The 15,535-nt window shown below is 38.2% G+C and overlaps 1 protein-coding gene across 1 annotated transcript in view; it reads left to right on the plus strand.

Annotated features, from left to right (window-relative positions):
• itga10 (integrin, alpha 10) overlaps positions 1 to 15,535 on the plus strand; it is a 43,673-nt gene that overhangs the window by 16,556 nt on the left and 11,582 nt on the right. The window contains exons 7-14 of the mRNA XM_073871979.1: positions 2,105 to 2,249; positions 5,943 to 6,097; positions 10,288 to 10,453; positions 11,808 to 11,881; positions 11,960 to 12,104; positions 12,222 to 12,370; positions 12,680 to 12,823; positions 14,032 to 14,235. Coding sequence (XP_073728080.1) covers positions 2,105 to 2,249; positions 5,943 to 6,097; positions 10,288 to 10,453; positions 11,808 to 11,881; positions 11,960 to 12,104; positions 12,222 to 12,370; positions 12,680 to 12,823; positions 14,032 to 14,235 — 1,182 coding nt within the window. The remainder of the gene's footprint in view (positions 1 to 2,104; positions 2,250 to 5,942; positions 6,098 to 10,287; positions 10,454 to 11,807; positions 11,882 to 11,959; positions 12,105 to 12,221; positions 12,371 to 12,679; positions 12,824 to 14,031; positions 14,236 to 15,535) is intronic.

Raw genomic sequence — 15,535 nt, forward strand, 5'->3', positions numbered from 1 at the left:
TTGGGGCAGTAGGCAGACTGGGGGCAAATGGAGGTAAAAGGAAATTCCTTTGGTTTGTGGAGGGTTTTTTGTTCTGGCAGCTTTGGATCTTCTTGTGTTTTGTTGGTGGGGCAGAGCGCATAGTAGAGATGCCAATCTCATCTCCGGCTCATTCTAGAGTTATTCACTCTGCACAAATTACTGCTGCTGTATGATTTACAGCCTAGACTTTATCCTTTGAAAACTAAAGTATGGCATTTCTGCACAACTAGCGCCGTCAACCAAATCGAATTGCCCCTTTGACCCACTGCTGCTATGTATTAAGAAATCTGCCATATTAGATTGGGCAAAACTCCTCTATAAACACAATAACTCCATAAACAACACATGCATGCATGGGAGAGCTGCTATTTTCTGGATAAGCACAATAGTACAAAGAGTACAAAAACATGAATCTATAAATGTTTTAATTTTGAATCTCAATAGTTAGATTTGGAAATGTATTGATTTTCATCAGTTTTTTTACATTTTGTCTCGCTTCATTTTTAAAGTTTAATTAAATTGCTCAAGCCAATTCAACTTACTATGCTTAATTTCCCCTACACTTTAACTTCAAATTAGGTTTAGAATTTTCAACTTGTTTTTATAAGTTAAAGCAACTCATAAAATAGTAAGTTTAAAAAAATAACTTGCACAGACAATTTGCTTAAACTTAAAGGTCACCTAATATGTCATTTTTTTCAAGATGTAATATTAGTTTCAGGTGTTTGCAGAATGTATCTGTGAAGTTTCCGGTCCAAATACCCTAGATCATTCATTAAACCACCTTGAAAAGGCCCATTTTTGGGTGTGCATGAAAAACTGCTGTTTGTGTATAAATGCAAATGAGCTGCTGCTTCCCTCCAAATTTACAGTTATTATAAATACTGAAAAAATACACTGTTATAATACGACAATCACCTTACTTCATTGTTCATAATGACTGTGTGGTAAAGAGTTATGTAAAGAAGATTTAAGATAGAAATTTAAACAAAACCCTCTAAGTACGTCTTGTAAATTAGCAATTTATTTCAGAGTCTTAATGGGCTGTGCCAACAAACTGGCATTTCTAAATGCCCTGAGGTTGGGATTAAGCAGATTTGAAGTGAAAATACTTGATGGACATATAATACATGCTCATCAACTCATTTTTGACGGAGGTGGTGTTTAGCAGCTTTTGAATCTGAGCTCCTAAATTGTGATCTAAGGGGGCATGCACACCAAAGTGTTTTCAATTGTTTCCAATGAAAGTGCAACGTTTTTCAAAAAAGCCAGCAACTGGTGTTTCTTTTCCACTCTGAAAGCCAAGAGAGTTGAAAAATATGAAAATCTCAGTTCGTCAATGTCACTTCTCACATGGCCGTCCAATCACAGTGGAGGTGGGGCGGGATAAATAGCACAACAACCAACCGCCGTATAGTTCAATGACTGATAAACAAAGAAAAAGTATCACCAACTAATGCCCTCAGGTGAGAAAGCTGGCAGTCGTCTGAAAAAAGCTGGCAGTCGACGTCCCATTTTCAGCAGCGTTTAAAAGATTTGGTGTGCACACCCCCTAACTGTGGTTTTTGGACAGTTGTGGCCGGGGCCTGAACCGAATGACATCCATTTGCTTAGGAAACACCAACAGCTTGTCGCATGAGACTGTTGAGGTTTTATGGAGATTTAAACGAAAGGAGTGGGCAGATTTTTGTCATTACAGGGTGGTTGTGTACACACACAGGTGACACAATTATGTTTAAACGTGTAAAAGTGAATTTCACATATAAGATGACCTTTAAGTATTAAAGGAAGCTAAACATTTTTACAGTGTAAATGATAAAAAGTGTAGATAAACATAAACTTTATTGTTCTATATATCCAGAAAAAACACAGCTCCTCTATTCACTGTTTATAGGGCTGTCTTGTCTGGTGCACTGTGGCGGCAATGTTGACTTATAATTGAATGGTATGCTGTATCTGTGTATGTCTATGGGGCCATTTTTCTCAAACAAACAGAGCCATGTTTTGATGTTTTGGATTTATTGCCAAAAACTTCACCTCTAACTTTCACCTTTATCTTGACTGAATGTGTATGGGTGTGTAGGTAGGTGTCCTTCAGTATGGAGAGATCTCGGTCCACGAGTGGTCTCTCAGGGACTATCAGACAACAGAGGACGTGGTTGAAGCAGCCAAGAACATCAGCCGTCAGGAGGGGCGAGAGACTCGCACTGCCTACGCCATCCAAATGGCCTGGTATGACCACCCACCGGTCACTCTCTCAAACTCAAAAGAAATGTAGTACCGCCCTTCCTCTTTCTTTTCTCACAGATCTCTCTCACTCTTCTTTTTGAAAAGGTATCTCTCTATGCACATTCTACCCTTTCTCTGATCCTTACCCCATCCAGAGATAATGTGAAGTTTGTAGCGTAGTGGAGTCCATCTGGTCAAGAGTGCCTTTGTCTTTAGTTTGATGTTTTTGAAGATGTCTCCTTTGAACTGTAACTCCACTCCATCCTCAGAGACTGAAGTTTATGAGCAAAGATGTTTACAAAAACTCATATTCGTAGCTCACACTGCCTAATTCATACCCCTTCATTCCTGTAATGTCTGCTTCTGTTATTCTTTTTTTATTGGCATCTCAAGTCTACAGCTTTCCAACACACACATATATGCACAGACACACACACCCATATGGGACACTAACCATAACTGGCACTTGCTGACCACAAAAGCTATAACAAAATGAATCTCTGTGACTGCAGAAAAAAATGCTGTCTGAAAATTTCATGTGTCTACTTGTGTACAATAGTAAGTGAATAGTAGCGCTGTTCAATACTCAAATTTTGGAATCATTTTCCGATTCCTGGTTGTGGAGTCGATTCCCAGAATTGATTCTACGCTGTTGTTTTTTGATTCTTTTTCAATTCTTTCTTTTTACTAAAGATTGTATGAACACGTAGGAAGATACCTAAAATAATATTGAATCCCTAATCCTACCTTAAACCATAATATTAGTATAGACCTTTTCACACAGAGATTACAGAAAATGCGTCCAGGATAATTCGATTTTTGGTTAATTCACACTGCCATGGATTTTCCTGAATCTGTTCGTGCATTCACACCCACACTGTAAAGATCCCGTAATGACACGTGACACATATTTTTCTAGTTTGCTAATTATCCGTGAAACCACACGTGTGCATTTTAGTTTATGACAAGATCATAAAGAGTATGTGATGTGCTGTTTTGTCATGCTGGTGAATGATCTCAGCTAATCACCACTCAGATAGTGATGAGCTTCCTTATTTTCAGTCCAGTTTGCCGACATTGTTAATCTGCATTTAAATCCACTACGGCATGCCCCTTGCGTCATTGTTTCTGCCTCTTGTTCACAAAGAATGCTTTCTGTGTATGTTACGGCAATGTTACTAGGTCCTCTTCATAAGAGCGATCCCAAAACATTACTGAATAAAGTTGTAATTTTTGTTATTTTTGTATTTTTGATGCCTCAACAAATTCTAACTGACTCACTGATGTCACATGGACTACTTTTATGATTATTTTATTACCTTTCTGGACATGGACAGTATACAGTACATAGATTTTCAATGGAGGGTCAGAAAGCTCTCGAACTAAATCTAAAACATCTTAAACTGTGTTTCCAAAGATGAACGGAGGTCTTACAGGTTTGGAACGACATGAGGGTGCGTCATCAATGACATAATTTTCATTTTTGGGTGAACTATCCCTTTAAAGTTTGTAGCAGATCCTGATGACATTACTGTGGATCACAATTGGATTAAAGTTGTGAATCTTGTCTTGCTTCAAATCAATTACAATTCAGAAGCTCACTTTTTGATGCATTGTCCTTCAATTCTAATACGTTATTAATGAAATAAACACTTGTACGTGTAAAATAGCTTTTGTTGGGATAGTTTGAGCTTTAAAGGGTTTTTAAAAGGAGTCGATTCCCTTTGATGGAATCGATTCCATCCTTTGGAATCGACTCTCGGTTTTTCCCTTGTATCCATTGAATGTTATCCCTTTCAGAGAAGTTCATGGGCTTGATGGGTTACCGCCTCTCAATTCTGTGAAGTCAGTCTGCTATTTTACTGTGTTTGTGTTTATGTGTTTGCGGTGTGTGTCTTTGTGTTTTTACACAATTTAATTCAAAACTTTCCATTTGCTCTCTTTATTGAACCCATTATACAGACTCTCTGTCTCATTAACTATCATTGGCCCGCTCTATTTCACAGCAGATGAAGTGATAGCTGTAGTTGGGTGAGGTGAGGAAGGTTGAAATAACATAAATGTTTGCTGATGCAGAGAGACACAGGGAGCTGGGTCAGCAGAGCTGCAGGTGTGGTTACCATCCAGTAGACTGAACCTTAGCACGTACAGCTGTGCAAACACACATAAACGCGTGGAATCCATGTCAGAATTTTCGTACTGTAAGAATCCATACTGCGTTCAAAAAAAACATTTACCTTTTCTGCAAAACATATGTAAGATCAGTGTATGTGTTGCATTAATGCACTGTAAGACACTTTGCATAAAAGCGTCTCCTAGATGCATAAAATGTAAAAATGTTGCATGAATTTCGTAACTTTGCACTGGCGTTAGACCTGTATGATCTTTGATCATCTAGCTGTTTCTCACCGTGTACTGTATATACACATGCAAACACAAATTTAAGTATAGTACTTAATTCAAACACAATAAAATAAGATCGTGTGAGTTAAACAGCCACATAAGTCAAGATGTAACACCCAATAAAAACCAAAAAGCATTGACATAACATCAGCTCAAGCAATTACACAGACTTATTAGCTTAAATCACTTGAACTGCACTTCTTTCTTTCTTTCTTTCTTTGCTTGTTATTCATCACAGACCACATCAAAAATCTTATTCTCTCATGTTCATTTCCATTTTCCTTTTCTCTTGGGTTTGTCTGGAAAACACATCACATTTAAAGGTAACTGTATACACATATTTCTTTCTTTATAACCTTTCGCTATTCTTTGCTTCTTTGTTTTTTCCCATTCATTTAGTCCAAACTAAACCCACTCTCATTCTCTGCTCTTCTCCTCCAAGCATTGCTTTCACTAGATGTAATTAGGCAGAAGGCCGCTGGTTGTTTTTAAACTCTGTAGTCTTGCGGGAAGCCGCACAGTTATATTTAGCCTGAGTCTGGACAAGCGCCTGAAATCACTAAGTTGACTAACACTGACTGTGCCACGCAACTTCTTAAAAAATGCAGGTCACACTCGCACAAACAACACAGCGTCTGCTGTTTTGCCTATAGAAATTATTTGTTAAAGTAATCCAATTAAAAAAAATCAAATGTAAATGGAGAGACCAGTAGACCTAAATTTACAGAATTTTAAAGTAAAACAAACTTTGAAGAAATAGTTCACCCTAAAAAAAAAAACTTTTGTCAGTATTTACTATACTCACCCTTACTGTGGGTTCACACCAGACCCGAGTTCAACGATTTGCGCGAGTAGATTACATACAAAGTCAATTCAAAAATGCGATCAAACGCGTCCTCTCGTGGGGCGATGCGAATGACACGATATGGGCGGCGCGTTTGCCGCGAAAAAACGCACTATTCACCTTAAACGCGTCTACGCCCAGATATGAAAATATTCAGCTGACAGGAAGTTAAATCCCGCGAGTAATCTAGAGCGAGTAACGCGATGCCCCGCGTTTGGTGTGTACGTATCATTGTATCATTTATTACTCCAAATCCCTTCTTTCCTCTTCATATTTTGTTTTCCAAGGAAGAATGTCCACTTTTTAGTGATTTGACATAAGCAAATAGTATCAGAAAAATACTTTGTTGTTGGTCAATTTACCCATTTAATTAATTGCATTGAATTAGTAATAGCCCAATACATTTACACAACTGATGTTTTCTCATTCCTGTCTCTGTCTTTCTCCTGCACGGAGGCCTTCAGTCCAGACAGAGGTGCACGGGAAGGTGCCACTAAAGTGATGATAGTCGTGACTGATGGAGAGTCCCACGACGGAGAAGATCTTCCCGAGGCTCTCACTGAATGTGAGAAACGTAACATCACCAGATACGCCATAGCCGTGAGTACACGCACACCATAATTAAACCTGACCCCTGATGTAGGCTGAACAAACCTACAACCCCTCCTAAGAAACCAGCAGCGAGCTCCAGAGTGTATGTCTGAATATCACATCTCCACTTAAACTGACCATAATTGGCGCTGCTCTATTTTCAGTGTTTCTTCGGAGCTCCACCCGGGTCCTCGCTTGCTCTCTGCCTCTATTTGAATGATAACACTGTCTTCCATCATTCTTTAAACAATCATGACCACATTACAGCTGTTCAGAAATAGACTCTGTACCATTAGGGGAGTGAACCACACCCTGGGCTGCATACTGACACCCTGGCCCTGTGTGTGGGCACACTGCACCCCCTAACCGCCTCCATAAACCACAACAGAACTAATATAAAGAAGCTGGCACAATGAGTGGAAGATTGGGGGGCAGGGTGTCCCAATAATGTCTTTGCCATATCAAAAAACATAAAAAAACCTCTAAAAAACTCTAAAATAGCTCCCTATACCTTTAAATAGTGCACTATTTGATGGGACAGCCATTTTGCAGTGGTGTCTTAAATTATAGTGGACATTATTCAATCCTATATTCCACTGTAATATTGAATGTACAACTTAGCGGCTAGCTGCTACCCCTTCACTGTAACATGTGCCAAATTAACTCACGATAATCAACACAAGATGGTGCCCGCATAATGTCCGGCTTTTATGCTGCGTACACACCATAGACTGTAAAAAAAGATGGGCGACGCCCATTCGCTCTCTTCCATTGGGGAAAAGTGAAGCCGCCAGTGTCCCGATACGGCGCTGACATCTTGAGTCTTGAGTCTGGAACGTCGTCCTGCGCAGTAGTGAGCAGGAAGTAAAGCCGCAAAAGGCCCCGCCCTCACAGAATGCGCATATCACAGCTGTCAATCATGACTTGACACCACCGTTTTTATAGCATTAAATAACTAACTAAAAACAAACTTATTTTAAAAACAAACACTTGAATTAACATCAGCATGATAAAAACTACAGTAATTGACAGAAACCTGCGCCGGAAAAAAAGATTATTGAAGTGTAATTAAATTGTTTAGTTGGTCTCAAGTAGGGATTATATATATATATATATATATATATATATATATAAAGAGTACACCAATGCAAAGCATCAAGTTCCTCGCTCTAGATTACTTGCAGGATTTAATTTTGTGTCATGTGAATTTTTTCTTGTGTTGAATCGTTTCAACTTGCGCAAAGAGGCGTTTGAGGCGAATAGCACGTGTTTTTGCGTCATTCGTATCGCCCTGTGCAAGTTCGCATATATTCGCGACTTTGCATTGACTTTGTATGTAATCTACTCATGCAAATCGTTGAATTCGCGTCTGGTGTGTACGCCCCATTAGTGTCTGAATTCACTCGTTGTCATTTTCGTTCACTCATTCAAGTGGACTATATTATGTGAACTAATATAGAAAATTGTGAATAGGGGTATAGGGGGCTATTTCGGACACAGCCATAATCTGAGATTAGGAGATATCAAGGTTATATTTTCACAGAATGTTCTTTATATTATGCAAATCACAAAAATGGACTTTAAATGCCTTTTCACAGACAGGGTCACATACATGTTTGAAATATACGTAATGTACACTGTAAACATAAACCCCATTCACCTGGATATTCAAGAAAGCCAAACCCTTTGACTATAAAAACGCCAAACCTCAAACTAACAAAAAATTAATCAGAATAAATGACATAAGATGCTGTTTGGGATGATTTTAAACTTTTGCTGACCTCTACTCACTGAAACAGAAAGCAGTATGTTAACCTGCACCTAAATGAGCCCAGGTTTTCCTCTCTTAGACAAACAGTGCCAAAATGTGCCAAGTCATCTACAGTAAGTAATGTGTCTCTCTGAGTCTCCTCAAGGGAACTGTGGAATAAAATAACGGCAGCTGCTTTTAATGCCCCACCAGTCAAAACATAGCTTTCATGTTTAAATGTGTTATGTATATCTCTCTCTCTCTCTCTCTCTCTTCCTGTTCGTTTCCTACTGCAAGGAACGAGGGAGCGGATGGAAAAGTAAATCACTCGCGGGAGAGAAAAGAAACAACCTCCCAAGAATTTCAGCTTTGGTCATGTGGTGCAGAATATGTTATATACATTACAGGATAGAGATGTTGGGAATGTAAGCGTGGTGGGTGTGAAAGTGGGTGGAGGTTCTAGATGTTGGAAGTGTCAGATATATCTACAGTATAATTAAAGCAGATGAATCCTAAGTTATGCCCGAAATTCTCAACCTAAATCGCTCCCTTATACTCTACTACCTGTTAAAAACAGCACAAGCATAAAAGTTTCCACCAGTTGCTTCTAAACGTGTCCTAATTGTGGATGACCACTGAGAGATCTTCAGATCTCTGTCCAGGTTACTGAATCAGTGTCTTTTAGTAACAAGACCGCATACTCCTCCCTGCAGCTGTGCACTCAGATTTCCTTACTGCATATTTGTGAGCCGTGTCCCAGGATCCAGCATTTGAATTGGGACATGAGTCCTCGGCTTCGAAGGATGTGACCTTCGAAGGATCCAGCCTTTGGAGATATAGTCATTCTGTTTTCTTATGTTCAGTGGTTAGACAGTTGAGTATGGACAGAAGAAGATTTGATATGACACATGATTTCAGGGCTTGTCATTAGTGGTGTGCTGCCAGTGGCTCTCTCCCTTTGTTTCCTGTGCGTAGGGGTTTTTAGGATGAATCTCTGTTTTTCCCGGCACAGTATTACTTCATTAATTGATCTATCAGTTTGTTGGCTCTGTGGAGGAGAACATCTCTGTTTTGTTGATTCGCACTTATCTGTCTGATGTATCAGACATGAATCATGAAACAAGATGCTTTTTTAAATCATAGACAATGTGAAGAATCAACATTTATGTCTTTTATTCAGTTCCTTAATTATTATTATTTTTTGAATAGCACTGTAAAGTTTTAAAGGGGACATTCACAAGAATTTTTTTAGAAGTCAAATAAATCTTTGGTGTCCCCAGAGTACGTATGTAAAGTTCTAGCTCAAAATACCCCACAGATAATTTATATTAGCATGTTAAAATTGCTATTTTGTAGGTGTGTGAAAAAATGTGCCGTTTTTGGGTGTGTCCTTTAAAATGCAAATGAGCTGATTTCTGTACTAAATGGCAGTGATCCCCTTCTGACATCACAAGGGAAGCCAAATTTCAATAACCTATTTTTTCACATGCTTGCAGAGAATGGTTTACCAAAAAGTTACTCGGTTCCTTTTCATATTTTCTAGGTTGATAGAAGCACTGGGGACCCAATTATAGCACTTAAAAGGACAAGTTCGGTATATTACACTTAAAGCCCTGTTTTCAGATTGTTTATGATGAAATTGAACGGTTTTGACTGAAATTTGGACATATAATGCTGGCCCGAGTATTTGCGGGTGTTTGTTGTATCAGCCCCCACCTCTACAATGGCTGGCTGTATAGGTGCACTGGAACAATCCTTCCAAAAATGCATTAAACTTTCGTTTACAAAGACGTGAAACTCACCGAGTGGTCAGGGGTGTTCACTGATATGCTCACACAAAAATGCTGCAAAGACGCATTCCAACAGGTTTTATTGTAGTTTTTGTCCAACTCCATTGACTTGTATTAGATGTGCTATGAGGTACGGTATTACTCCGCGCCGGCAACATTTTTTGCATTCTTGCAATTGGCAAAGGCGGATTATCGATGGGCTGGAGTGTCTATTATTCAAGCTCTCAACGGAAGAATATACGGGTGTGAGGCGTTTGGAAAAATAGGTCCACAAGTTTACAACGAATGCTAAAACACCGGTTGGAAAGCATCTTTTGCAGCGATTTTTGTGTAAGCATATCAGTGAACACCCCTGACCACTCGGTGAGTTTCACGTCTTTGTAAACGAAAGTTTAATGCATTTTTGGAAGGATTGTTCCAGTGCACCTATACAGCCAGCCATTGTAGAGGTGGGAGGTGAAACAACAAACACCCGCAAATACTCGGGCCAGCATTATACGTCCAAATTTCAGTCAAAACCGTTCTATTTCATCATAAACAATCTGAAAACAGGGCTTTAAGTGTAAAATACCGAACTTGTCCTTTAAACATGGAAAAAGTAAAATGTTCATGTTATGTCCCCTTTAACTCTAATAGTTTCAACTCTGTCTTTCTCACAGGTATTAGGTCACTACATCCGCAGACAGCAGGATCCAGAGACCTTTATCAATGAGATCAAGTACATCGCGAGCGACCCAGATGAGAAATACTTCTTCAATGTGACGGATGAGGCTGCACTGAATGACATTGTAGATGCATTGGGGGATCGCATTTTTAGTCTGGAGGGTAAGCGAGAGAACATTAATCCTTAATGACCACGGAAAACCACATTCCCTTTACTTGAAGAACAAGAATAATTCGCTAACAGAGTTATCCGAATCTGCCGCTGCTGAATTATAAAACTTTCCACTCAGGATGTCGATGTTGTTTTTGTAACAGTGGCACTATAATGTTTTTGAACATTTCATGTATGAACGTCTTTGTATTTGGTAACAGAAAACCAAGCAACTTTCTAAAGCAATAGACGTACCGTTTTAAAATAGGATGGGATACTTTCTGTTTTTCAATCAAAGTGAAACATAACCAACTTACTTCACATCTACTAAATTCATCTTGGGACTGTTGGTTAAAAGTAACTGCAGAAATGCCTAAATGAAGTTTATTCTAAGAAAAGATACATTGCACTTGTCAACAAAATAAAAGGAAAGAGGGCAAGCCGTAACTTCATTCCCGTAAGAACACCTTCATGAGGAAGGAAGGATGGAAGGGAGGAGACGAGTGACATTAAAATGGGCACAGCTGTGGCACTTACAGGATATGTAGGTTAAATATACAGGAAGAATTACAGGCTAGGCACTAAATGTTATTTACAAATTTTAAATTGCACAGACAAATATATTGCGTTATATTTCTTGAGCTGTATTTGATCTTTTTTCTATATTTTAGTGTGTTGCATTTATTGATTGTTTTATACACTGAACCTGCATGAGAGGTTTTCAATTGACTCTTACAAGTGGACAAATGATTTATTAAACTTAGCAATTAAAGTATTTTAAATGTTTATTAAGGAAGGGATGTTATCGCAGAAATAAGCTCAGACAGTGTGATCAGGACTCGACGTAAAGGGAAGGGTCTTGTTTCACACCGAAGGGGCTTATTTTGCAATAACAACCGGCTACCTGTATATTATCCTGCTTATTACACGTCTTTTTGCCTCATAAGTAAGGTAAGGAATATTAAAAATTGATTTAAAATATTTTATTAGCTCATTCTTAACGAATGCAGACCTTCTGCGAGGAAAACACGTTAACTTTAGGTTTTACGATAAGACAAGACGTTCAAATGTCACAAACACATTATTTGGTTTAATCATTTGTAAATATAGTGTCATTGTTATTAAAAGACATATTTATATTACATTTTTGTGTAATATTAAACTGTACCTATCAAAATGATTTGGTTACCAATGTGTTATTAGTATTGAATGGTTGTTATCTGGGAATAACAAACCAGCATATGTCGTGACAGGCCAATCAGAATCAAGCATTCCAATGAGCCGTGTAATAATGAACATTAATACATTGCAATTGTACATTACAATTGAATTGAATTATTTAAAAACGTTGTCTTGCCATTGCAGGGACGCTGGGATACAATGAAAGTGCCTTTCTAATAGAGATGTCCCAGATTGGTTTTTCAACACACATTTTGGATGTAAGTTTATATGCTTGTCTATTATGCTATATTGTGGTTTTATAATGAGCTTAATTGATGTGTTATGTTGTACTCTAGGATGGCATCTTGTTTGGAATGGTGGGTGCTTATGACTGGGAGGGAGGGGTCTTAAAGGAGAGCTTAGAGGGGCGAATAATGCCCTCACGAGAGGCCTTTGAGAAAGAGTTTCCTCTGGAGCTAAAGAATCATGCAGCCTACCTAGGTTACATCAATTCCTTTCATAAAACCATTAAGTATTACTTCAAGGTTCTACCTTGATAAATAAGTTAAAGCTTTTGTTAATGGTTAATAGAGCAAATGTTTGTGGGTATTTCTGCAGGTTACACCGTGTCTTCAGTGGTAGTTGGTGATTGGAAAAGGTTGTATGTTGCAGGAGCTCCCAGATTCAAACACAAAGGAAAAGTGATTTTGTTTGATCTTACTCCTGATGGCGATGTTAAAATCACACAGGCACTAAATGGAGAACAGGTGGAGAATTTTTATATTCATTTACACTGTCCTATTTTGCTTTGTGTCAGCTGCAGCACAGATGAGATCTCCATTAAACCTTTGTCTTAAGTGTTTTAAATGATGCTCTTTTCTGACTGCCGACTAGTCAGTCGATCTTTTTATATTTTCGTCTTTCACACCACATTCCTATTCTCTCTCTCTCTCTCTCACAATGAATTTATTTTCTCATTCAACAAAAGCAAACTGGTTTCATAGTCTCAGACCTCTCCTAAATCAAAATGAAACTCAGAACTTAACATCTTTCTTCTGCTCTCTCTATTTGTGCAGATCGGCTCATATTTTGGCAGCGAGGTGTGCGTGGTGGACGTAGATCAAGATGGAATAACAGATATCCTGCTTATAGCTGCTCCCATGTTCCTGGGTGCGGGAAACAAAGAAACAGGCAAAGTCTATGTCTACTGTCTGGATGGGGTGAGAACCATAGAGGCAATACTATTTGTGTACTGTATTTGTGCAATGCAGAAAATGACTTTCTTACTTATTATTTTTGTCTTGTTTTTAGTAAAAATGTCTAAAAATCAAGAATCTTAAATCAATGTGTGTTTTCTTGATGAGCAAATTACCTAAGAAATTAAGTCTAGTTTTTAGACCAAAAACAAAACCAAACATACAATTTAAGTGAATTTGTGCTTAAGACAAGCAAAAAAATCTTAAAATGTATCCTTAAACACTTAATTCAAGAAAAAATGTCTTACCCCATAGTCAGATTTTTTGTGCTCGTCTTAAGCACAAATTCACTTAAATTTTTAGAAATTTGTACTGAAAACAAGACTATGTAATACTATGTAAAAAATGTATAAAATATTATGTATACTATGTAAGAAAGTCTTTTTTTCCAATGTGTGAGATGTTTTATTCACCTCACCTGCGTATAATATATCTGTAACAATATTCTAATCATTTGCAAAAATGTATCTGCATTTTTTTTATTGTGCATTTTACATTTCTTAATATATATGTATATATATTCAATAGAATATCCATTAAATTCTATGTATTTACTGAGGTGTTCTTCTTTCTGAGAGTGTAGAAGTATTAGTCTGCAGTGATAAATGTCTTCATGCGTTGTTTTGTATAGAAATTTGACTCCGCTAAGGTATCAAGTTTTTTAGGGTCCTCGGTTTTTGGTTGGTCAGCTAAAACATGAACTGCATCAGCTGTCATGAGATCAGTTCTGGCAGTCAATTGTTAAATTGTTTAATGCTCAATACACACACTGGGTTCTGTTTTTATCATTTACAACAGCCAAGAAAGAAAGCTTAAACAAGTCAGTCTGACAGAACAGATATAACCACAACAGCAACTGTAAAATCGTCAGCATTAAAACTATGGAGGAATTAATGATAATACATTTTGATTACTGATTATATAGCATAGAAATATGATCAAATATTAATTGAATATTAAATATTTAAATAATTTAGCTTTTATTAAATCTAGAGCAATCAGTAACATGGAAACATTTTTAGAGAGTACTTTAGATACAAAGGTGTTCTTTTAGAAAGGTTACTGCAGTCACAGCTTTCTGTTGTCATGCTGAAGTAATTTCTTATGCCATTTCAGAGAATTTAAAGTTTGTACATTTTTATTCTCTCTGTTTCTATATGTCCCACTAACAGGATGGTTTTGCACCTAACGGTACGCTGCATTCTCAGCGTAAGGCGCAGGATGCTCGGTTTGGATATGCTATGGCTGTAGCACCTGATCTGAATCATGATGGGTACAATGACCTGCTGGTTGGAGCTCCACTAGAGGATGACCACCAGGGAGCTCTTTACATCTACCATGGCGACGAATATTACATCATACCACAGTACAAACAAGTAAACATGCATACTATGTAATGTGTGCAGTGACAAGTGTGTCATTCCTTAACCACTGGTGTCAATAAGAATAATATAAATATACAAACATATTATCTTGTCTTTTATTGGTTGGACATGCAGAAACACTATTGGTTGTTTGACATAAGAAAAATAGCACAATTGCAAAACAAAATGTATGTTTAATCTTAATTTTAATTATTAAGTAAATGATATACACTCCCCTAAAGGATAATTAGGAACACCTGTTCAGTTTCTCAATGCAATTATCTAATCATCCAATCACATGGCAGTTGCTTCAATGCATTTAGGGGTGTGGTCCTGGTCAAGACAATCTCCTGAACTCCAAACTGAATGTCAGAATGGAAAAGAAAGGTGATTTAAGCAATTCTGAGTGTGGCATGGTTGTTGTTGCCAGACGGGCCGGTCTGAGTATTTCACAATCTGCTCAGTTACTGGGATTTTCACCAACAACCATTTCTAGGGTTTACAAAGAATGGTGTGAAAAGGGAAAAACATCATGTATGTGGCAGTCTTGTGGGTGAAAATGCCTTATTGATGCTAGAGGTCAGAGGAGAATGGGCCGACTGATTCAAGCTGATAGAAGAGCAACTGAAATAACCACTCGTTACAACCAAGGTATGCAGCAAAGCATTTGTGAAGCCACAACACGCACAACCTTGAGGCGAATGGGCTACAACAGCAGAAGACCCCACCGGGTACCACTCATCTCCACTACAAATAGGAAAAAGACATTCAGATGGTAGAATCAGAATTTGGCGTAAACAGAATGAGAACATGGATCCATCATGCCTTGTTACCAATGTGCAGGCTGGTGGTGGAAGGGTAATGGTGTGGGGGATGTTTTCTTGGCACACTTTAGGCCCCTTAGTACTAATTGGGCATCGTTTAAATGCCATGGCCTACCTGAGCATTGTTTCTGACCATGTCCATCCCTTTATGACCACCATGTACCCATCCTTTGATAGCTACATCCAGCAGGATAATGCACCATGTCACAAAACTTGAATCATTTCAAATTGGTTTCTTGAACATGACAATGAGTTCACTGTACTAAAATGGCCCCCACAGTCACCAGATCTCAACCCAACAGAGCGTCTTTGGGATGTGGTGGAACAGGAGCTTAGTGCCCTGGATGTGCATCCCACAAATCTCCATCAACTGCAAGATGCTATCCTATCAATATGTTTTTCTAAAGAATGTTTCAGCACCTTGTTGAATCAATGCCACGTAGAATTAAGGCAGTTCTAAAGGTGAAAGGGGGTTAAACACAGAATTA

This window comes from Misgurnus anguillicaudatus, chromosome 10 (genome assembly GCF_027580225.2).
Source record: "Misgurnus anguillicaudatus chromosome 10, ASM2758022v2, whole genome shotgun sequence".
In the NCBI taxonomy this organism is placed as follows: Eukaryota; Metazoa; Chordata; class Actinopteri; order Cypriniformes; family Cobitidae; genus Misgurnus; species Misgurnus anguillicaudatus.